Below are 25,005 nucleotides of genomic sequence, written 5' to 3'. Positions count from 1 at the left end.
TTTGTCCTTAAAGTCAAATAATTTGTACAGAAAATCAAATCAATTTGTTCATTTACAAACATTGTGGGGCTTTAGACTGTTAAGCAGGCACTTCCAATTCCAATTCTTAGCTCCCAAGTGGAGTATTGGACTTCAGAGTTCAAGAATTAGGGGAGAGGTGGGGAAAGGGGGTTGTGGGTTTTGTTTGTTTTCTGTACAGACATTACGTAAAGTATTTTTATTTTTTATTTATTTATATTTTATTTTATTAATTATTTATTTTTCTAAAAGTATTTTTAAATACTTTGTTGGATCACTAGATACCAAAGCCTGCCCCCGTGACTGAGCACAGGGAGGGAATTGCTAAAAAAAATCCTCATTAAAGCATGTTTACATGGCATTTTCCATGCATCCTAAAAGCCAATTAATTTAAGTCATAATTCTGGGCTGTAATATTGAAAAAGAATGTCAACAGCTGCAAGAATTTTTTACAACATATGCAGATTGTCAAATATTCTTTTGTTTACACCTTTATTTTGTGTTCTTGTTCTATAATGGCACACACTTTTCATGTACCAGCAGAGGAAGGTCTTTTACTGTAAAGAAATTGATCTTTATGCTTTTTTTCCTTAGAAATTATTCTAAAATGGCACACAGTTCACTACTGTTTATTTGTCATATTAATGCATTTGTCAAAGTTTACACAAAACACTGACAAAACCCAGAACTGGCCTGTGTTTTATGGTATTTATCTCAGCACCACACTTCAGTTTTTGAATGCAAGCTGCCAAGATCTCAATTGTTTAAACCAAAGGTTATGCAAACATGACAGCAACCAAATGATTAGAAGACTTTGGATATTCCATCCTCCTTCTGCTTCAGAAACGACCATATGCAAAAAATAATGAGGCTCTTACAGCCACCCATCAGTAATTTTTATGCAAATTCCTGAAAAATCAAACAGTTAGAAACAGAAGCTTCATAAAATTCCTTACAGAAACAACAAACCACTAGTCTAGCTGGTGTGTTCCTCCTGGTGGCCAAGGCAGCACACCTTGCAGAGATGTCTCACTGCAGCTTCTCTACCTGGGCTTACCAGGTTCTTGAAGGGTGAAGTGCAGGAGAAAGAAGATCAGAGACCACATTACACAGGAATTCATTTTCCTAAAAATAGACTGTGCACTTGTGTGGCCACAGTGGTGCAGTCACTGCATGGGTACAGCAAATCAATACCATGCAATATTCTGCCACTTACTGTACACTTTAAATGGCACTCAGAGCAGATGAAGTGCATGTACACATAATAAACAGTGCTATACACACATCTATAGGGAATGATGGGCCTGTACAGTAATACACTTTATAAACATACCTAACATCTTAGATAAAACCAAAATTCCACGTGTTACTTCCTTATTTTTTATAGACATAAAGCCTGTAAAAACAGAAGTCACTGACTTCACATATAAGCAAAGTGCCTATTCTTTCCAACATGAAAGACTTTTTGTTTTGGTTTGTTTTTTACTACCTTTCATCAATTCACCTCTTTCCCAGCCAGGCTGGAGAGCAACTAACTGCACAGCAGAACAACACAACTCCTAACCCAGACTTGTTTTATTTACAGCAGTGAACAGAGTACAAACACACGTCTGCTTTTCATCACGGCGACCAAAAATATTCAGAACACGGAGTTATTAGGAACACTTGGCAACCACAAGGCCACAATTAACAGTAATGATCACTTCAGAGCAGTCAGAGCTTACCATGCCAACACTCTGAGGAGCTCCATGGTTTCAGTGAGGTACCTGCATGCAGTGGAGCACATCCTGCACCAACAGCAAATGTGGCAGGGTTGAACACAAGGCCAGCAACAAAGAGACATCCATGAAGAGTAAAGCCTGAGTAAAGCCTCCTCCAGCTGCCCAACAGCACAGAGACCCATCTGGGATGGGTGAGTTTGTATCACCATGCCAGGGAGATGCTCAGGGAAATTCCCCTGTGAGCCCCAAAGCTGCAACCAGCCAGAGGAGCTGCTGGGGCCACTGCTCACATGCACATGGTGAACGTCACAGTTCTGCTGATTCTTGTATTAAAACCAACACCTCACTATCATTTGATATTTTTGTATAATATTAAGCAAGGACCCTTAAAGCAAGGCTGGGCCTGCTGTGGTATGCACGTGCACACGTCGAGGGGAGGAGGAAGTGTGTGAACAGCACATGCTTTGGTCAGAAGCCAGGAGGGAAGCTGAAGGCAGATGCAGGAATGGACAGCACGCCATGGGACTCTCATTTCTGCTAATCCCTCTCTTTCCCTTTCCTTAAGTAACAGTCTTGTGCTATAGTTATGCAGGGCAGGTCCACGCAGAAGTCAAGATTAACAGAAGCAGGGTCTCGGAAGTCTGCAGGAAAACAGCAATTTAGGAATTTCCCTGCCACACACGAGCTCATTCCTGAACAGCACTCCTGGCACAGTCCCAGTGTGAAAAGCAGCCATGGTTTTCTGCTGCCTGGTCATCAAAAACCCATCCTTGCTAAAACCACAGAGGCAGCTTAGCACAGCTGGAGAGAACCCTTCTGGGGCACAGGCACATGTGCAGAATCAGCCAGACACCTCGCTGGGGACAGCTCTGCACACACCAAGGCCCCCAAGGATGCAACAAGAAATTACCTGGACACTGTCACCTACCCAGGGAGAGTCCTAGCCCAAGGAATGGTTACTGCTATGCCAAAGGGGTCACCTCCCTTGACACCTGCAGTGTAGGGAACGCTGACTGACCTCCTGTTGCTAGAGGACACGAAATAGAAGCATGGGTTCAATCACAACAGCCGAGGTTTTTCATCCTAGCAAGGCAGAAGCCTTTATTTCAGGATTTTCAGCCCCTTTTACAAGGTGTTCCAATACAGGTTAACTTGACTGGTAAAAGGAACAACACCTCTCAGGTCCCATTGGTGGAACAAGAGAAAAACACATCCAGGGCATCTGTACAACATTGTTTTGAGAACCAAAACCTGTTTACAAAAAACAGTCCTTGAGGGAGAAAAGTCTCCCCAAAGACTTTCCCTTGGGAAACAGATCAGCCAGTGACAGGCTGAAAACTCTCTCAGGCTCAGAAAATCATGTCCCCAACCCCCAGCAGGGGTAGGGAAGCTGGCAGTGCCATGACAGCAGCACACACCAACTCCCCTACTCCATGATACAGATCCACACAGGCAGCCCTGCAAAGAAAGCAATTCTGTTTTCTGGGTTTCAGAGAGATGCCCTTGACTGGAATCTTCCAGGACTCTGTGGCCATCCTATGAGATGGGATGAGTATAACAAAAGGTATGTTCCTCAGAGTGAAGAAAGGAAAAATGAAAACTGATGGACAATACAATCTTTTACAATGTGTTTCCATTTATTCTTCTAGAGAAATTATGTGAGCACTATCAGTTCAATATCAGTGCAATGATATTCTGGTACTGTGCAATCTCTTGGGAAAAAGACATTATCAAAAGGTTCAGGAATAGAAACTTCTTTTATTAAGTCCAGAATTTTATAGGTGGACCCCTAAAAAGTCAACAGGATGATAAAGTTGTTATTTCTACTTTCTGGGAATCATGCATCAGAGAAACCATATGATGTGATCAAGAAGAACCCTACCAAAATCATGTTCAGCACAATACAGAACTAAATCTGGAAGCTTGAAGCCCAAGCCTTAAACACTGGAATATCTTGGTTTTTTTCCCCACTTAAACAATACCATTACTACATCTAACATGATGAGAAAGTTCAAACTGGTAATAACTAATGAATTAACAGAATTAAGTGTGGGCCTGTTAAACTCCCATGAGTTCTTTTCATGTCTGATTTTTTTTTAAGTATTTTTAAATAGTGCTGTTTTTCAAACATGAATTCTGAGACTCTGCTTCCAGGAATGCAAGTCAAACTGAGTAACAAAAGACAGGTCATGAAATAAAAGTCCAAAAGGAGAGAAATCTACTGTAACCCTCCAAAATAAAGATGTTTAGCAACATAGTTTTCAACATAAAATATGAGAAATGCTAGCTCATGTAACCTTCAGATTGCCAAGAATTTGAATCATATGACACACACACCGAGCTGATTTTCTCTCAGGAATAATAAAATCTTTCTTGTTATTGGACAAGATTCGTAAACCTCTGAATTCTGAGAACTGACTGATAGGTTTTTAAACTTTATCTGGTGGCAGAATATAATACAAAAGTTACTTGCCTAAGAAAAGTAAATTTAATATTATTTATAGAATGCCATTGTTTTTAATTTTGCCTATCAAAGTTCCTTTCACAACAGATTGCACAGTAAGTGCTACAAAGAGGTCCTTATTGCACTAAAACAATACAGAAGAATCACAAGCAAAGTTCTAGAGGCAAAATACATCAGCATTATCTTCCATCTGCTTTTGGCCAATGTTGGAGACCAGATGAGGGCCCAGATGTGCCTTTGTTGTAACCTAACACAGGTTACACTTTTAATTTTGTCCTGGTTGCTACTAGGTTGCATTTCATATTGTGAAATACAAGGCTATTTCTAGAATATCCAGTACAATCTATTTCAAAGATAAACATCTGGTTATTGCCACACTGGAAAGCCACAGTGATCTATCAGAAGCTACTTAAAGCACTAAAACAATGACTGATTAGTCTACTATTAAAGATATTCTCTCAGTTACAGTGGTACAACACGTGTCTGTTGACACAGATGTGACACTGGAGCAGGTCCTAAACCAGCATTGGTGACTGTGAAACTGTCAGATTAAATCACATCACTCACCCATTCCTTAAAGCTTAAGACTAGAATTTTGAGAGTATTTACGTATTTATCAGTTTTATTCACATTTTTCCTGCTCTGACCACATTTAGATGAAGAATCCAGATGTCTGGTGCAGATGTGTTTTTCAATTTGACTCACATTTGCCAAACAAAAGCATTAATATGCAGTTAGGCAATATTACTGACCAACCTCTTAGAGAGGCACTGTTGTACCACAACATCCTGGAGCTCTTCCTTTGAAACAAAAAGTTTTATCTGTTCCAACAACGCAACAAAGGTGTCTCACAGTCCTGCATTATTTGAAAAGAATCTTTCACCAGAAAGAAATTTTCTTAGGAAGACTTACTATTACTGTTAAACATTTTATGCAAATTGCTCTGAATGTCTTTTTAATTTGAAAATTGTTTCAGGTTATCAAATACCATCCCCACAGCATATTCAGGCCTCTTCTTGCTTCTACTACCACTTTTTCAAATTAAGTGCAACTACACTTCAAAATACAGTGTTCACTTGTTGCTGTCAGAGGAAAGTTAGAGAGACAACTGAAATTCTGGACAAGTTATGACTGCAATGAATGAATGGAGAAGTGTGCAAATTGAGCCTTGAGATGGTTTCTGCCACGATTTCTGAACAAGTATTCAAAGCACAATGTGTTGTTGAAAACATAATTACATAGAAGTGTTTCCCTGCTAAAAAAAAAGGCTTTTCAGTTGCATAAAAATACTTAAGTATTTTTTTCTGAGATGTCAGCAAATGTTATTACAGAAAAATAAAACAGAAAGAAAAATGTTTGAAATAGCAATCTATGTGGAACTGCAAATTTTTCTGATGTAACCACAGCAGAGGAAAGCAAGTATAACTGAAATAGTGTTTAGAGCTATAATTTCACATTTTTATCTGCATGAATGTTTGAATGAACTGAATTGCCAATCACTATTTTAAGCTTTCACAACACTACAGGTGTTTTTTAACAGTAGTTTAGTGATATAATATATGGAACAGAACACAATGCTCCTGCTCCTCTAGCAAAGGTATTAATCACTATGGAAAGACAGGCTGATTTAAATGTTTGTCACAGTACATGATTTGTCAGGGGAAAAGTGTTACTTAGGGCATGACAATAAAGTTTTCAGCAAGTGGTCAGTGACAACTCCTAGCAGAGATAAAAGCAAATAACTGGGGATTTAATTGCTCTCATCAGAAGGTATCTGCTATATTAAATGACCATTACAATGGCTATGTAATTTTGAACTTCCTACTTTTAAAATGGATCAGAAATACTTCTCTCACTTCTATTTCAGCAGCAGTAATTGTCAATCCTTCTCAGACACAGAAGAGCATGTTTTTAACACTTGAGTACAGACTCACTGCACCAAACCTTACTTGAATTGTCTCTATAAGGCCTCCCACAGTCCACCACAGCTGCTAAAGAAGGCAGATTAATACAAATCTCTAAGGTTCTATTCCACAAACCATAAGCATATTAAAATTTGCAGGTTCTACCTGTTGTCAGTCGAAAGAACAACAGTTTAAAACAATGCTCCTCTTGGACTGAGAGAACTCAAGCTGACATCCACCAGGAATGTGGCAAGTCCAAGTTCTGCCATCTCTAGAGAAATTGGTAAAATACCACCCTCACTTCCTCCCAGTTGCAAAATGGCTAGATCAGATCCTTAGGGAAATACAGCCTATGGAATTGGTCACTAAAATAAAATAGCTATTCACTTGAAGCAACAGTAGAGTATTTTATTCCTTAATTCTCAAGCCCAGTGGCAGCAGATGTAAGATCAGCAATAATACACATGGTGGGATTATCAAAAGCATTTTGTTAACATACTGATCCTCATGCACAAAACAAGGGTACAGAAGCTCTGAAAAAGCATCTGACCATTATTTTTGTGAAATAAAAAAAATAAAAAAAAGAATAGATTATATTAAATGAAAAAACCTGACAGCAGACAATCAGAAAAATCTTGACTAGCAATGGAGGGCTCTGCATTAGCCTTGCAGAGTGCAATCTTCCTGATTTTGTAACACCCAGCATTTCACAGAAAGACAAAGAATTCAGTCCAAAAGACTTGCCAGAAATGGCCAACCTGCATCTCTTGAAATTCTTAGGGTTTTGTGTCTTTTAACAGACCCTATTTAAATTACTTGGTCTTACAACCTGCAGCTAACAGAATTCATGTGTCTACAGCAAAATGTTGATGTGCTGAGTTTACAACAATTCACCTCATCATTGGCAGAAGTTTGGTGGTTGGAGAGCATCAGATTTCCCACCTGGATGAGCAGGTGAGACTGGTGTGTCCCAGGGCAAACCATGGGTCTGGAGCTTGCTGCACACACGTCCCACTCAACCCAGCGTGTTGGGCAGGGAGCAGGGCTCTGCCCACCCTGCCAGGGCATTCCCTTCCTTCCTTCCTCTCAGCTCTTGGATCACCCTCTCCGTGCCTCCAGCCACAGCAGGATTTCAGTTTGCATCTTGCAGAAACCAATGGGAACGTGCAATAATGTTAACAGAAAAATCTGGTGGTAAGAGTGAGGCACTTTCCACAATTCCAGTAGTTCAGTGAGGTCTGAAAGCCCTACTGCAACTTAACTCTCCCCAAAAACCCCATCAAGAATTAATGTGGTATTTCCCTAAAGCTTCACTACATCTCCAGTTAAGACCACATTTCTTAAATTAGATTTTTGTGTCTTTTTAACAGTGCTTAAATTACTCACTCTTACGACCTGTAGCTAACAGAATTCATGTGTCTAGAGTAAAATGCTGACTTGCTGAGTCCCTCTGCAACAAGGGCAAACTTATTTAAGTTTTTGATAATGTGCTTTTTTTCTTGAATTGATACAGGGAAGTTCCAAAATATCACAATGTATACATTGTTTCAAATAACACACTTGAGCAAAGTGCACAGACAAATTATTAATAATGTTTTTATCTTCATAAATAACTTCATATGTCATAAAAATAGATGTTAAAAATACTTGCTTCTAACTCACTCCCCAGTGTCAGGAGTTCAGATATTTTAATGTTGGCCAAGCTTACTCCTGAAAAATGAAAACTTTCATTTCATATTGTCAAAGATATGAAAATACTGTTGGGAGGTGGGGAGGGAGGCATAAAGACTGTGCCTCCTTATTTGATCTCCTTCCCCTGCACGATTTCAGTTATATTTGCTAGGTTTACTGAGAAAAAACAAGCCTATTTTAATTTCAGTAACTCTTCAGACACATTCATTTCCTTGAACTTAAGCTCATTTTTGGGCCTTCAAATCACCAGGATGGGAAAAAAGCTTTTCTTCCAGAGCAAAATTGGCTTTTATTATTTTATTAACAGGTAATGTCAGTATTTCTTTCCTCAGAAAAGCAAATTTCATTTTCTTCTGCTATCGTTTTTGTAAGATACATAAAGGGGATTTGCATTTTGTTCCTATTGTCTAAAAACATCTAGATTTTTTTTAACCCAGGAATAATCAAAAAAAGTAGAAGCAAAATCTGTGACACATCTAGACAATTCTGCTTTCTGGTTTGAAAGAAAATTTCTAACTCTGGAATACACAGCAGGTGCAATACTCCATTAGTCATGATTTTGGACAGAGAAACAGAGTTTCACAGATAAATTCAATTTTTCTTCCAGCTCTAAGGAAATTTAGAGTTTGGAAAAAGTGCAGACCTGTGCCAAAAAGCAGATTCTATGTGCTGTGTAATTTTAGCCAGTCAACTTCAGTTTTCATCTGCTGACTGCAGGTAGTTTTGCTTTTAAGACCACTGCTCAGACAAAGATGAGCTTCTCTCACAACAAGTAAGAAAAATATCTTACAGTGAACAAACAAGAAATGCAACAGACAATAAAACTATCACTTGACAGTGACCTGAGGTAGCATTTGCTCAGTCAATGTTAATTTATTTCTACACTTCAGTGAAAGTGGCATTTAGCACTTGTCTTCTAAAAATGTGGGTCAACCTTTTCTAAATTACTGCAGAGCAATTTCAGTGGGTTGTAGGTTAGAGGAGAGCTGAATTAAAATACTAAAGCCTCCATCAAATCCCTAATCTGACAGAATAATTTAGACAGGGTCAAAAAAAGAAAATTATAACCAAATATGATCACATTACAAATTAATAAAAATACCACTACATTCTTAGACAAGAGTCTGAAAACATGTAAGTCTATAAAATATTTCAGATGATGAATTGAGAACAAGTGGAGGTAAAACAGACCAATTATTTAAATTAAAGTCAAAAGAAGTCACCCACATATTTTGCTTTCATAGGTAGCTGCCACCATATGTTGATGCTTATTCAGCACATAATAATTTGTCAGTAGAATTAACTTTGGAGATGAACTGCAAACACTTGCAGTGAGATTCTGACAAACTAAGATGTCACTGTGACAAGCAGAACTGCCACCAAGGAGCCACAGAAGCAGAAAGTATGCTTTCTTAAGCTATGCTTAAACAAAGAAGACAAACTTTTGGGATTTTTAACTGAGCAGTGGTTGATACATATTTTAGGAACTCTGGGCTGAAAATGACCTGGAAAAGCCAAGACCCACTCATTAAAAAAAAACCACTTCAAGCAATTAAGTTAAATCATTTCAGTAGCTACCAAAACTAAATTGTATCTAAATTATTAATAATGGGAACAGTTTTCTTTCTGCTTCTCATATCAGGCAGATCTGTACAGACCTGAGTGTTTCATCTTTTATTTTTTCAACAACAAGATATTTTAATTCACCATGAAGTAGTATCTGCTATATCACTGCAGGACATGGTTAAGTATTTTAATTATTTTGCTTCTCCACAATTCTCTAAGCAATTTTGCTTATCCTAATCCTAAAGAAGAGCAAGACAATCAAGGCCAAAGCCTTGCCATACTGTACCTGCAAAGCACAGTTCATCATTCTCACAATGTAGTCGAACTGCTGATGGTCCAGGATTGCTCGGTTTTCTTTGACATGCTGGCCCAGCTCCTGAGTCAGGCAGTGCCGAGCTGCCTTGCCTTTCAGGGCTCTCAGAGCTGCAGGCAGGGTCTGCAGAGAAGAACATTTCACTTCATGGAAATTAATTTAAATGTCACTACTCATACTGAACAGCATTAATTTTTTATTACAAAATTGCAAGTAGCAGTAAAGAACAACTCTGAAAATTACCCATTAGCTTGAATATCAAACTGACACATAATGGTTGATTTAGCCTCAGTTACCAAGTACTAAATTTGTCCCATTTTTTTCCCCAAATGCATTAAACAGCATCTCTCACCTACATCTGTAAACAGAAACCCTTTAATATGGACAGGCATTGAATGGATGTGAAATCAGAAATGGATTATTGTGGATGAGAGCAGCAAGTTCTGTACAGCCAGGCCAGGACTGGAGTTTGCCCATCAAGGCTGCACATTTGGTGACAAGCAATGGATGACAAAATTCAGAGGTGGCACAGCTCTCCCAGCAGTAAGACCAATAGATGTGAAGTTTATCCTAAACCAGGACCAACAGAGTATTTATATCAAAGTTTTAAAAATGCAGCAAATGCTACAACAGTGATTAATTGTCAGCTGGGGCCCTTTAGGCTGGAGATAACAGGTAAGTAAGAAAAGGCAGCCTATTTTCTAAGGAAAAATTTACAATATAAAGGGACAAAAAACCCACTGAACTTTCCCAAGTGCCTCGAAGTTGAATGAGGTAAAAATCTACTGTGCTCTGCTTGGATGAAAACTCCTTTAAAGAGCTACACACTTCATTAGGACTTTTCCCATGTGCATCTTGACACTGTAACTCATAAATCAAGCAAAGCTCATTTTCTATCTTGATCTGCACAGTGTCAGAGATATACAGGTAATACTTCCCTGAGAAATCAAAAAATTTCTTAAAATAATTTTACAGTCATTTTTATATGTAGAATTAGATTTGATTGTAAGTTTGAGTGATTGCTCTACAATCAATAACCGAAAACTCTATGGACAGAATCTACAAAACCTGGTAACTTGTTAATGAAAATAAGAATGTCAAGGGTAACAAGTCACTAACACATTTCAGTGAAGACAGACATGCCAAATATTTATGTTTAATCTCTGAGTTCTATCAAATTACTGATTTTTAAAACCAGCAGAATTGACTCTACTGAAAATTTCCAGAGAGCATTGGCTGCTAAATACCAGATCACATATGTATGCTTTTTGTTTGCTCTCCTAATGAGTGCTGCTAGACCAATATACACCCACCTCTTTAAAAGAAAAAATGATGTGGACAATGCTACTTATAACAGTAATAAATTCTGCAAAAAGGGTTTTCAACTCACCCATGTAGGATTAGAAACAGGTTTTCAAATCCATTAGCCTCATATTACACAAAATATTGCATTTAGATGATTATTTTTATTGCTTACTTCGTTCATTTAAATGGCCAAAACAATCCTTAGCATTTGAAACAAGACTTCAAAATGTGCTTTGTGATTAGGCCAGTCTCCATTTGCTCATTAACAGAACAGAGAGTAATCTGAGAGAATTAAAATTTCATTTTATTACCTTTTCAGTCTCCAAAAATTTGTTTTCAAAAATGAACGAGATGCAGTTTCTAACAACTTCCAGCCTTTGTGCACTGTTGAAAACTGTGCTTCCTTTTTCCATTATGGAAACTAACAAAGAAAAAGAAGAATATACGTCTGTGATACTTCTGCAAGAACCACAAAGAATACCACAAATTTCTTTAAAAAAATAATCACTCTGTCCTCCCTTTTATTCTGTTAAGCAAATACCATTTGTAGGGAGATGGGAACACAAGATCCCAAATCTCTGGTTTTCCTGTACCATCTGAAGAGGAGAGTGCTCTGAATTTTAACTGGAGTAGTTGATTCTCTTAACTATTTGTTCTCTTTGTCTCACACAGGCACAAAGAGATTATAACCTCTAACATACTGATGGAATACACAAATAAGCACAAATTAATAATAAATGTGTGTGTGTGTTCTGCAGTGAGCTACACAGCCTTGCATATTTTGTAGCAGTAGATAACTATTTTTAGATGGCCATGACAAGAATTCTGCAACACAGAATAAAACCTGACAAACCTGTTCTCCTATCTAGATTCCAAATTGCTGAGATCTTATTTTCTTAATGCAAGAGCTAACATTCTCTTTTCCTCTGTAATATCAAATAAACAGTATGTAAATTCAGGATATGTCTTTCTAGTAGATAATAATGAGCTACTTATATCCAAGGATTCTGAGACACAGTTCAGCAGGGAGTGTAAGTGTGAAAGCTGTTCCTCAGGAAAAAAAAGCCAGCAAACCCCCTGCTTTGAAACAGAAATTAACTTATTTAAAAAACCAAAAAAAAACCCCTTCTCTTGCAACTAACCTTTTGAAGAAAGACAACAGAACACAAGCACATATCCTTTAAAATTTCTGTAAGTACCACATTCAATGATACAGTCAACAGCAAAAGCAGGTGAAGGAAGTTCATCTTCTTTTTGCATAAACCCAAAGAGAAACAGGCCTGGGCAGGGCCTCCAGAGGCCATCTAGTTCACCCTGCTGTCCCCAGACAGGATCAACTCTATTTATGTTATTTCTCATGTTTGTCTAACATGTTCCCAATGTTCTGTGATAAGAGAGACTCCATGGCTTCACAAGAAATCCACTCAACTGCCTCACAATCTTCATTTTACCACGTCTTGCTGACAAATAATGCTATTTCTGTGCTGCAATTAAACCCATTATTTCTCATCATTACAGATTATTCCCCTTCTTTTTCTCACTGTCTCTTGTATAATTGAAGCCTGCTATTATGTGTCCCCTCAGTCTCTTATTTTTCAGTCTAAACAACTCCCCATCTTTCCTTGTAGGTCACATTCTCTGGACCACTTGTCATTCCTGTTGCTTTCTTATGGACTCCCTCCAACAGAACCAAAAATGGAGACAGTCTTCCAGTGTCCAAAAATGGACACAAACACTCCAGCCGAGGTCTTATTGAGTACAATGAAAAGATTTCTCCATGGGGTTCACTGACTGCACTCCTGTTTATACATCCTAATAAGATGTTTGGCTTTTTTTGCAGTAGCTTGATATAGTTGGGTCATGTTTGCCCTACAGTCATTAAAGTTCCCAAATTAATTTCTGAAGAGCTGCTGCCTAGTCAGCCCATCCTGCCGACACAAGTGCCATACCTTATTTGAAGAAAAGCAGTGGAGAAGAACAGAATTCAATGGAGTCTTGTGCTTAGATATCTAAATTTTAAAGATGGATTTGAATTCTGGTCTGCAATCCATCCTTTAAAAGTTTTGCAGGCTCTGCCAACTTCACATGCAAGTTTGCTAACCACAGTGGCTTATGCCACCATTCACATTGATGAGTATGACTACGAGTAAATGACAGGCCTACAACGTCCACATACTTTATTCTTAAATACAGGTATATTTATTTTGAGACAGATGCTGTCTTTGCTCTTTGCCTTTTTCCTGTAATTCACATGTCTTTCACTGGTATCAAAGGAGGAACTCAAATGGTTCAGAGCTAGGTTCAGCCAGTGCTACAAGTGACCTATGGTGATATTTAACAGGCCTAGCAGAGTAGACAGTACCTAGTCTAATTGTTTAACTCAAAATCTAATTCAGATCAAATCCACTTCTGTTGTTAGCACCCCTCAGGATGTTTGACTTCTCAGTAAAGGCAGATAAAAAAGGGCTTTTAAAATTGCAAACACTGGAGTCTACGCACCAGAGCTTGCTACGATCACTAAAAATGCAACATTAACATGAAATTGGGAGCAACACATTGCAGTCGTGCTAATTATGACTACCAGGAAGGACAGGGAAGAAGTGAACATACCCACAGGGGGACCTGCTGGAACCACACACTTCTTGTCCCCACGGGTGGCAGGGGGGACACCCTGACTCCTGGCCAGCCCCTCCTGGAGCAGCTCCTGCACCCGGCCCTCGTTGATGCGGGGGAAAGGCAGGATGTGAACGCGCAAGTGAGAGCCCTCCGTGGGCCGTGGCACCTTCTGGAATGCTATGTGGGGATTGGGGTTCTCCTGCAGGTCAAAAGCAAAAGGTCACACACAAAACTAATCATGCAGTGTTACCATCTGCCTCATCTAATTTTACTGTTGTTTGGAGAATCTCCCATACCCAAAAGATGTAGAAGTCAAATATCTAATGCAAATGACTCATAAAATGTTTTATATTCCTATCACCCGTGAATCATTAGCTTTAATATTTCCAACTTTCTTAAAGGCTTTTATAAAATTACTTTTGTCAATGTGCAAACACAAGAGCAAAAGAAAATCCCTGCTTAACTTAGGCTGGTTTTATGCCAATTAATGAATGTTAAGGACTGGAATATAAATTAGTGTGACAGTCAAGCTCTTCATTAGAGAGACTATCTACCACCATGCATAGGATCATACCTCACATTTCCAGTGGTGCAGTAATCAAACAATGGGGTATTTTCATCTCTTCATTTATTTATTCTGGGGCTACCATTAATCACATCTGAATTTACTGCTGTCCAATTTGACTCTATGCTGTTACTCATTACCAGCTACATACCACTGCCAAAGAGTGCTATCCATCAGTGAGGTTTCTCTTGTAAATGTACAATAAGTTTGGAAGAAAACTTGTAAACAAGAGCTTAATACTGTTGTTCACAGGAGCAAAAGACAACAAGGAGATCAAATGCGTCAACTTGAGAAACAGCAGTCAAAACAGAACAGCTACTTAGCCACATGCATTCTCTGCAAAGGAAAATTTAATGGAACAAGACAAAAATCCAGGGGTATGAGAGCAGCAGATGCCAGGGAAAGCAAGAGAGAGAAAGGGAACACAATCTCAGGAGAGAGTAACAGAGGACAGAGGGCAGAAAATGCCAGAAAAGGGGAGAAACTCTTCCAAAATCCATTTCAGTGAGAGGAAAGATTCAGAGGAAATACACAGGAAAAGTTACTTTTATCTTGGACATCACAAATGTTAGGTCAGATATACATGCTATTAGGCTAATTAAAGGTCTAATACCTTGGATTTTCCACCTGCACCAGCAAGACTCTATCTCTCCCTAACAGACCTTGTCTCTCCATTGAATCTAAACTGTCATGGCTACAATATTTTGATTATTAAAACTGAAATAAGATGTCAAAATACATCATGCAGCCTGTTTAAAATCAGGCAGCTCTAGGAACAGCTTAAGCATAGTCATCACCTATATTTTTTCAAAGACAGGTGCAAGCACAACTACTAGAAATCTGACTTCTCAATGCACAAAGTCATTGACTTAGCAAATATCAGAGTATGCTCCTGTGAAATCACTGACTTAGTGGTAATGAAGGAACAGGTCAGTCACAATGGTAGAAATAAATCTCATCATCAGAAAGACAGACAGAACACAAAAGAAACCCCCAAACACCCCAGAACTCAGCAGCATTTGATAGTTCTTGGGTTTTCTTTCCAGAAATGTTGATGTAAATTACACTTTTGGGGAAGTGGGATGTAGAAAACAAGGGGTGACAAAGGTGTCAGCTGATGGTGTAATAGATAATGCTCTGTGGAGTCTGAATAACCACAGAAGTGTGAGGGGCAGGGAGTGCCAAAAAAACATCAAAGGAAACAAAAAATCTAAAATCCACAAACAAGAAAAAACCCATCCCAGAACCAGCTAATGGAATGATAAGAGACTTTATAAAAGTCCTCTTATGTAAAATAAACATGGTATGAAGGCAAAAATTAAACTGAAAATGAAGTTGTAGGAAACCTAAAGAGTACAAGAAATAGGTTGTAAAAAAATGAAATAATGCTTGCTGAGCATGCAAACCAGGGTGACTGGGTCACACAGTAGGAAAGAACTGCTGAGAGTATGCATTAAGCCAAGTTGCATGTATAATTTTCATATGGAAAACTGTTGAGGGGCAAGAAAAGAGATGTATGCGGCATGAATAGGTTGCAGCAGAGAAAATAGCAGTTTATAGACCTTATGTTAACACACACTAAAAATAGACAAGTAGTTGGAGCCATATCTAAATCAATAGTATCATATTGAATTTCCTTTGCATGTACAAACTTAATGACCCTTAAAGTTCCAAAGTCTTTTGCCATAATGCAGATGATGACTACCACAAGCAGTCACTTCCATTTTCTGGATACTGGATCAATCTGAGAAATTAGAATTTTCAGTTTTACCTTCTCAACTCTACAGGTGCAGCAAGTAGAGTTAACTTACATTTTTCAAGAGCTGTTCAGCAAGTTCTCTAACATGCTTTATCATTTTCGGTGGATTGCCCTCTTCAGCTTTAATTCTTTCGACTTCAAAGGCCACCAACTTTTTTTTAAAAGAAGAAAGAATAAAAATGTTGATAATTCAACTAAAAAAATAATAAATAAATTCCTATTTAAGCTATAAAATGTTGATGTTAAATTGAAACCAAGGAAAGAAAGCTGAACACTGAAAAATGTGTGATGTCACATTGCTCTGGAACATGAGACATTTTCAGTTTCATATGCAGCATTTGTTACCAGACAGAAAGTCCTACATACCAAAACCTGTCCTTTCACATTTCTATACCTCAATCCAAATTATTCATAGGTTCTATTACTACAACACAGAATTAATATCACACTCTATTTTTACTCAACATTCAACTCACAGCTAACAATATAAAAACTACGGCATTACTTTTTAAAATCAAATTTTTTTTTGTCTCAGTTTACATTGTTGGGTATGTAGTTAATGTTATGTTTTTCTCTGAGGTTGTTAACATTTCTGAGAATATAATTAAATTATTGAAAATAATTCTGCACTAGCACATGCAATGTATTATGAAGCTACAGATCTGACAATAGGAACAACATTACCAAAGTTTATACAACTATTTAACTTCATACATATGAGGAGGCATAGTTTTATGGAAGTAAGCTAGAATTATCTCCTTAGCAGAAAATAAGAGTTGGGATGATTAGTATAAACTTGATACAATAAACAGCAGGGATTCAGAAACATTCCAGTAGTTTTTCCCATGCTGAAATATCACAGTAAATTGTAATTTACTTGGGAATACAAAAACAGTTTTCACCTCATCAAAAAGATCACAGGTTCTGAAGGGAGGACCCCTCTCTGACACAAAGCCAGCAAATGCCATTCCATTGAGGACTTTGGTTAGAAAGTCATTCTCAATTAAGCCTCGCTGGCCCAAGAAGGCTGCCTGCAATGAAGACAGAAAAAAATGCACATTTTTTAATCAGCATTAAAATTACAATTACAAGTAACTGTTATGTACTGGTCAAACATTTTCACCAGCTTATCAGCTTCTCCTAGAAAGTGGTACTTTCTAATTAAATTTTAACTATACACAGTATCTTTTTGTACCTAAACTTAGAACTGGAAGTTTGATGCACACATTTTTTAAATCTCACAGGTAATAAAAGAGAAAACTAATGTGTTATTACATAAAGAGGCTTTCAAAATTCCACAATGATTCCTCTAATGTTTATTTGTATTAAATTTCTGTGTTAACTTTGTTGTGTATTTCCATCCTGTCCCTGCAATTAGTCCCACCAAAACACACTGATACTGTGCCGTGCCAAAACGATGTGCTTATCGCATGTAGATAATTTTATTTACATTTTTCAACTTTACCACTTGTTCAAAAGGCAGGCTTGTGGGAATAACATGGCACAAGGGAACACCATAAACACACATAACTGCTCCTCCTTTACCTTATGGAAGTGAATCACAGGTTCAGCATGAATTCTGATCAGCTGAAGACACGACCGGTATCCTTGGAAAAGCTGTGCAAATAGCCTCAGGAAGATTGCTCTCACTTCTTTGTCCTGTGAGCAGTAATTGAATATGCTGTCAAAATATCCTCAGATTCTAAATTTCTTCACATTTTGTATGAGTTGACATGAGAAATGCCTACAGATTCATGAGTGCATGAAGGAGAGGCATTTGTACAGCTAGGAGGTTGTCTCAGAATGGTTGGGGCTGGGAGGGAGCTTGAAGTGCAGCAGGTTCCCCTGCCCTGTCCTCAGATGGCTGTGGCAGGTTCTGTACACAGTCACCCTTCAGCCCTGCTGACCCTTCCTATGCCTGCAGCTCTGGGCAAAGCCAGGGTGCCTGAGAGGTGCTCACATCATGAACCACATAAATGAACTGCCATGAGAGAAACCTGATGTGAAGGAAAAAGGCTACTTTAGCCTGGATTTATTCCCTAAAATAAGTGAGGCTTTGAAGAACTACACAAGCAGTGTCTTCAGAGTGGGCAGGGGCAGCAGGGGATAACAGGAGCCTAAGGTGGCACTGCTGCTGCTGCTGGAGAATCCAGGCTTGCAGCATCACCAGCTGCAGCTCTCCCAGACGAGCTCCAGGTTTCCCCAGCCACCTGTCTAGGACTCTTCCAACTCACACCTTCACTTGCCAACCTTCTGCCACCAAAACAAGCCAGAGTTATTTAAAAAAGCTTAAAACAGTAGGTCTGGTTTATTTATTTGAGTAAGAAAGTGCTTACATACACATAACCAGATTAATGGAAATGATGTGAAGAGCTGGGCCAGACTCTGGGCAGTGACATCTCCACCTGGCCCAGATGCCACTAAAGACTGACATCAAATCCTGGGCCATCCCATCATTTTATCTCAGCAGCTGTGTCAAAAAACATGAGGCCCCAAAAATTGCTTTATGACCTTTGGTTTTATGGTGTTACATTGAAAACTCTAATTCTAAATGTTACACACAGCAAAGAATATTAACTATCAGGTAATCAGCTGATCAGGTAATTAACAAGCAAATATAACCTAAGTAAATTACAACCTGTAACTTAATTTTAAAGAGAAAACTAATATATAAGATTGTATAAAGCTGGAATATATTGGAGTATTTTACTAGATGGATGTTTATTCTTCACTGGAACACGATCAATGTTGCTCTATTTTTAACTTAAATTTTGTATGGCTCACTTTACTGACAGATGCTCAGTTTCTGCTGCTCTCTAGGATTTTAACAGGTACATTTGTAGCCTGACTTTTTTGACTACTTGAAAACATGATAATTTCTTTCAGATTTAACAAAATCCTTATTCTGATACTAAATTATATTAATTTGAAACTCCCCTATTCAAAGTGAGATCTTAGCTGAATTCACCCATTTGTTTAGATGAAGTCTGGATGACATTCCCTGTCTTCAGCAATGAAAAACCCTGATCTTAAAGCAAGAAATAAGTATAACAAATAGACTGTAGCACCTAAGAGTTTCACATTTTCATATGCATTGACACAAAAAGCCCCAATATGTGTTCTTAAGTTGAACTGAGTTTTGGATTTTATAAAACCTCTAACCCATTAGAATGCTATTAGAGGGCAAAATGCATTTCTTTGCTCCACCAACAATACTATAAAGTATATAGAAAAGCAAACACAAATTCCTAAAAGGAAGCTAATCTAAAATTTCAACAGTTTCCCACTTATGAAAGTCAGACACAGAAAATAACACAGAAATCTTACCAGCATTTTTGAGTGTGATAAAGCTGTTCGTGGGGGAGGGAATGCATAATCTGCTGTTTCCAAATCAGGATGCAAAACCTAGACAATTTTGAAAACATAATCTTTTTTTCCTTCATTTTCCTGAGAAAAACATATTCTTTTTTCTTCTTCAAAGTAATATTCACTGATAGTGAGTACCTCAAGTAATATATTGAGTTACACTGAGCATGGAAATAAAGATACAATTAACTTCTCAGCATCAGGTTTAAACATGTGAGTTAGTTATCAAAAACTCCTATTAAGTCCATGAAACTGATCAATACCATTATGGATTTTAGAGTCAATTCAGCTGAAGCAGATTAACAGACTAAAAATTCTTCTGTTAAAGACAAGATTTGCTCAGAAGCCTCCAAATAAGGTGATTTCTATCTTAGTACAATGATAGCAAAAAGACAAACTAAGTATGTTTTATGGTGATTTCTTTATGTAGAATCTATCATTCTTAAATTCTAAAACAGAAGCACCACATTACTAAACTTTGAAGGATTATTAATTTGTTAAATTTCAGGAAAATGTACAGTTGAAATGAATTTTTTAACACAGAAAAGCAGCAGAACTGAGAAGTAATAATGCTGCTCAAATAGTCTTATTAAAAATAACTATAAAGGAAAAATCTCTTGAACAGTGAAAGACATTTTAGATTTCCATTTCTGACAATGTTGACTTGAACTACAGACAATAAACTCTTCTACAAACAGGAATGTTGCATGAATAATTCTATTTAATCTCATTTCCAGTGTGCTTGAAGGCTTAATATTGAAATTTTTGATTCTTTACATATAGGAGAGAAGGTGAAAAATGGGGATTTTATCCAAACATACCAGAGAAAGTGCCATTTGAGTCTGGTGTAGCAGTGGCTCTGGCAGCTGGGACAGATGAATACATTCAGGAATTTTAATTGTTCCTCCATCCAGGTCTGCTATGATTACATCTAACTGTAAGGGACAAATAGTAATAGAAATGCATACAGTGAGCACAGCTTAAAAAAACAGCAGTTCAAATTTCTGCACAATGATCTGTATGTAAGTTAAAAAAAATAAATTAAAAAAATACCAGCTTTAATCTACAGAATGCTTTTAATACAGGGAGTACTGCAAACACTTCCTATTACTGAATCTAGACTGAAAAATGAAATTAAACCAAAGAAAATGAAATTAAGCCAAACTTTCGAAAGTGACTTCTGTTTCTGGATGCTCCAGGTCTGTGTTCAGAGATATGAGATATCTAATAGGGTGTTAGCAAAGGAACACAATAAAGGCAATTAGAAGCAAAATTTCATGTTTCTAAGCACCTCTTGTAACCCTGGTTCAGTTTCTCCAAGCACATACTTAAAAAGGGTAAAATAAAACAATTGAGAATGCACTTGAAAATCCTAAATGAGTTGCTAGAACTCAGGACAAATAGATGAGAAAGACAGAAATAGATCCATTCCTTCCCCCACTGCACTAGATTCAAATAATTTCCCTCTACTTTACAGTCTCAATATATTTACAAAAAAAAGAAAAAAATAAAGAAAATAAAAAAAAGATGCTTTTCTCTTTTTCTCTTCTCCTAATTGTCTTGCCTTCCTTTCTTACAGTAATGTTTTAATGTGAATTATTCATACAAACACCTCCAAAGCCCTCAGAAAGGTTCTGCACCTGATGGGCACAAATACTCACGAGCTCATGAATGTCATTGCGAAAGACAGAATGAACCCCAATGATGAAAGGTGTTGGGGAGCTGAGAACCTCCAGCAGCTGTGCAGGAAGAATTGGAATATAGGGATAACTGTGAAAAGAATAAATGAAACAGAATAAAAGCTTATTCCTTTCACATAAGGCAACTTTTTTCTTATAAAAAAAAAAAATCTTCCTGTTAGTAATCAGGGACACTGAAGTTATAGATACATTCATTTTAAAAACATGATTAGTTTTTGACCACATACCTACCCTTCAGCCTTTTATAAAATATCATTAATAAGAAGTCTCTAAAGGAAATATTTTGTTTGCATATTGAAATGACAGCTAAACATTATGCATAGAACACTATTTCAGGTATTGTTTACTTGGTTTGACAATTTATAAAACTTGGTGCATTCATGAAAACTACATCAAGAGCTTTCAATGTATTTCTGCACCTAATTTATAGTTTTAAAAAGTTTACAATCATTACTAATTAAATATTAGGAAACATATTCCAAAACTTAATTTCCAGTTTTTCCTTCTTTATCTATATTGTAATGAAACTAATTCCTGAAATATTTTAAATAAAACAAGCTATTAAAATACAAGCATAATTTGAAACAGGTGAATTAGATGTGTTCTTCCTAAAAACCCCAAATTTATTTACATTAAGTTTTCTATTTCAAAATTCTGGATCCACCCGTGGCTTTTTAGAGAGGATCGGTTTGTTGACTTAAATTCATTCTCTGGTGGACATTTATCAGTGACTTAAAACTGATACACATTGAAGTAGTTGCTGTCTTTGAGCCACAGAATCTTCTGGGTGGTGAGTAGGGTTTCTACCCTACATTTGCAGGTGGAATATTTCTCTCTTAATTGTTTCCACTTAATTGTTGCCACGATGCAAACAGATTTTTATTAATGATGTCCACACAGTTGGATTTGCATATAGGATCACTAACAGCTTTGCTTATTTGAACAAATACAGCACAACTCCTTTTGTTTGGGACAAACAAAAAAAAAATAAAAGTAATTTGCTTTTGTAATAAATTGTATTTGTAGTAAAAGCTACAAATGAGTTATAAAAATATTTAATGAGTTCAAAGAATCCAAACTTAACTCACCTGTATTTGAGGGGAAACATCAAAGACTCCAGAGCCCTACAGGCATCACTGAGCCTTTGAAAACTTGCTGAGTGAAAGAGAACCTTATTTTCTGTAAGCACGGCACAGAATAAGCTGAGTACATTTTGGATTCCTTAAAAAAATAAAATAATGAGAAAGAACTATAATGACACGCCAAAAAATCCAAAATTACATTAAAATGTACCATTTTCTGGAGGGATATTCAAAAAACGTATGATAAACACATAAATTGCCAAGTTCCAAGTTTTTCTACCTTTTATTTGACTAGTGCAGCTTCCATCTGTTATTCAGGCTGCTAAAATACTATCTGAATGTATTTTTACATTTCAGATATACTGCCTTACATCTCCCTTTCAACACCACTTGCAAGGATTTCCACGTCTCAGCACAAATCCCAGCAATGCTCAATAATGACTACAAACAGTAACATGTGCATCTTCTGCACTGCCTTCTGTGTATCCAGTGCTCAATTCTGGTCACTCATCCAGGCTTAACTTCTAAATCTCTTTGTATCTCCAAGCAGGGGGGGAAAAAAAAAAGAAAATCATACTGCCAAGTTCCAAAGAAAATGAAAATATTCCTAGTGAATACATTTATTCCTTATCCATGGAGAGCAGTCTAGGAGTTAGGAGGTTAAAAGAGGGCAGTAAGAGAGTGTTCATCATTAAAAAGATAATTAAAGGAAGATTATAAAGATATTTAAAGGAAGATCTGAATGTTTAAAAAAGTCCCACTAGATTTAGAGTAAGACTCATGAATCAGATGATGGGGATGGTTTGGGGGCTTTTTTAAGACAGTATAATTTACCTAAGAGACAAAGCCATGTGCTTTCAGGGAAAACCAAAAATATATTTCCTTTAAAAAAAAAAGTCCCATCCTGAGAAACAGACATGCCTGACACATGTGAGATATGCTGAAATTTATGAAATTTCCTGAAATATGCTGGAATGTATGATGTTTCCCTGAGGACATGGCTTGTGTTATCAGTAAGACAGCCTGTATTACCTTCCCAAAACTACTGCTTCTCTTGCAATAATGCCCCCAAAAAGAAGTGTGACTACAGAGAGACACTACATATCATATGAGAATTAACACTTTGGTTTTTTAAAATAATTTTTATTACATGTTTTGACAAATCTTTTTTCTTCCACAATGTATGCAGATTTTCATGGCTGGAGTAAAGTTCAGTTCATTAACACAGCAGGACAAGGATTTGGAGAGGGCTGTTTAGGAAAATACTTAATTCTTAGGATAGACAAACAACAACATAACTTGTGCTTCCAAACTCCTTTCTCCAAGACTCACACACCAAAGGCAGAGCCTGGAGAAGACTGAGGATAGAGGGCTTTGTTGCAAGGCTGAGTGAATTACTGCTGCAAATGTTTGCTGTTATTGTCAGTGCAATAATTAATATTGTGCCAGTAGAAAACAAACTGCTTTGTAACACACAAGGTAAGGATGATGATAAAAGGTTCAATTTGTTTCCTCACAGCACCCAGCAGTGAATGGTTAGAAGGTAACTGGAAATAGTGTCCTTCCTTGTGTGTATGCACAAGGGGTGTGAACATCTTGGAACACAAGTTTAGCAACTGCTGCCCTCTTGGAAAAAATCTCACTCAAAATTTAAAAAATCAAACTGCCCCTTTGATGCAAAACTGCCCTTGTTCCTTTCTCAGGAAATTTTAAAGAATATTTTGGGGTATACCTTTTGTTTTAAACTAAGGTTTTGTTTTCAACTGGGCATCTCACTCCATTTTATTCCACACCAAATATCCTAAAACATCTAGGAATATGTATTTTTTAAACATCTGACAATTGTTCCCTACAATCAGATAGAAAGATTCTCAAACAGTGCTCTAAAAACCTGTAATGCTTTAGCAGCTATTACTGAGGAAGATAATACCAAAAAACCTCACAAATATTCAAAACATTTGGGAAAATGAAATGCTCTAAAAAAGCCCTTCCTGACATCAAAATACCAGTAACTGAAAATTTTAAGAATTTTGATGAATATTTTGATGTCAGGAAGGGCTTTATATCTGTATATCTTAAAACCCAGTCCTGGGTTCTGAAAGGTAAGAGCACTAAAATATTTTCTGGATGTCATTTACCTTCAACTTTGTTTTGGAAAGAATTAGAACATTCATTTACTGATGTAAAAGATTCAGTTGAAACTGAGCTGAGAAAAAACCCAGCCTTTTTAGCTGTGTGGTATTATTTTGCTGATAATTATGATGATTAAAGAGTCTAGAAGGAGTATTTTAATTCTAACACCTTTGAAAGTTATAAAACTTAGGCAGTATCAGCATTTTTAATTTTAAATCCCTTCTGAATACAGGCTGCCTCATCAGACACCAAAACAATATGCAATTCTCCAGAGCACATAATAAATGAACACTTTAGCAAAAATTTTACTAACAAAAAACATAAATGAAGGGGAAATGAGAATTTTCCTTACATATAAAGATGACACCTGCAAGTACTTCACAGTATTTGAACACAGTGTCTGCAGTTCACAGTCCCTCTTAGGGACTAGAAAAATGATACACTTTTGTATAAATAATATAGGTAATCTTCATGGTCCTGCATAGTGTTAAACAGTGTATCTGCCCAATTATTATCTGGTTTTACCACTGTAAGAAATGGATTTTGTCAGCATCTTCAATTTATAGAAAGTTCTGGATGTTCAGTCAATGGAACACAAAGTTTATTTAAATTTCTTAGCAGTGATGGCACGGTTTCTGAGGCTTTCATAGTTTCACTAGGAAAATTAAGTCTGCTTTTGCTGCATTTTGGTGGCCACAGATAAAGCTTCAGTTTGTACTCCACAAAGGTATTTGTCAGTGCATGTTAATCAGCACCAACATAAATTGATATTTAAATGAATTTAGTTGGCTTTCAGCAACT

General features: G+C 37.1%; 1 protein-coding gene across 6 annotated transcripts in view; it reads right to left on the bottom strand.

Moving 5' to 3' along the window:
• SBF2 (SET binding factor 2) overlaps positions 1-25,005 on the bottom strand; it is a 231,823-nt gene that overhangs the window by 76,180 nt on the left and 130,638 nt on the right. For all 6 annotated transcript variants that reach the window (XM_015631151.3, XM_015631152.3, XM_015631153.3 and 3 more), the window contains exons 7-16: positions 22,078-22,210; positions 20,951-21,059; positions 20,111-20,224; positions 19,251-19,328; positions 17,469-17,582; positions 16,826-16,954; positions 15,976-16,074; positions 13,594-13,798; positions 11,295-11,404; positions 9,652-9,801 (exon numbers count right to left, since the gene is read on the bottom strand). In XM_015631151.3, coding sequence (XP_015486637.1) covers positions 9,652-9,801; positions 11,295-11,404; positions 13,594-13,798; positions 15,976-16,074; positions 16,826-16,954; positions 17,469-17,582; positions 19,251-19,328; positions 20,111-20,224; positions 20,951-21,059; positions 22,078-22,210 — 1,241 coding nt within the window. The remainder of the gene's footprint in view (positions 1-9,651; positions 9,802-11,294; positions 11,405-13,593; positions 13,799-15,975; positions 16,075-16,825; positions 16,955-17,468; positions 17,583-19,250; positions 19,329-20,110; positions 20,225-20,950; positions 21,060-22,077; positions 22,211-25,005) is intronic.

The sequence above is a fragment of the Parus major genome, chromosome 5, assembly GCF_001522545.3.
Source record: "Parus major isolate Abel chromosome 5, Parus_major1.1, whole genome shotgun sequence".
Classification (NCBI taxonomy): domain Eukaryota; kingdom Metazoa; phylum Chordata; class Aves; order Passeriformes; family Paridae; genus Parus; species Parus major.
The sequence above is the reverse complement of the archived record's forward strand: the minus strand, read 5'-3'. Positions and strand labels throughout refer to the sequence as shown.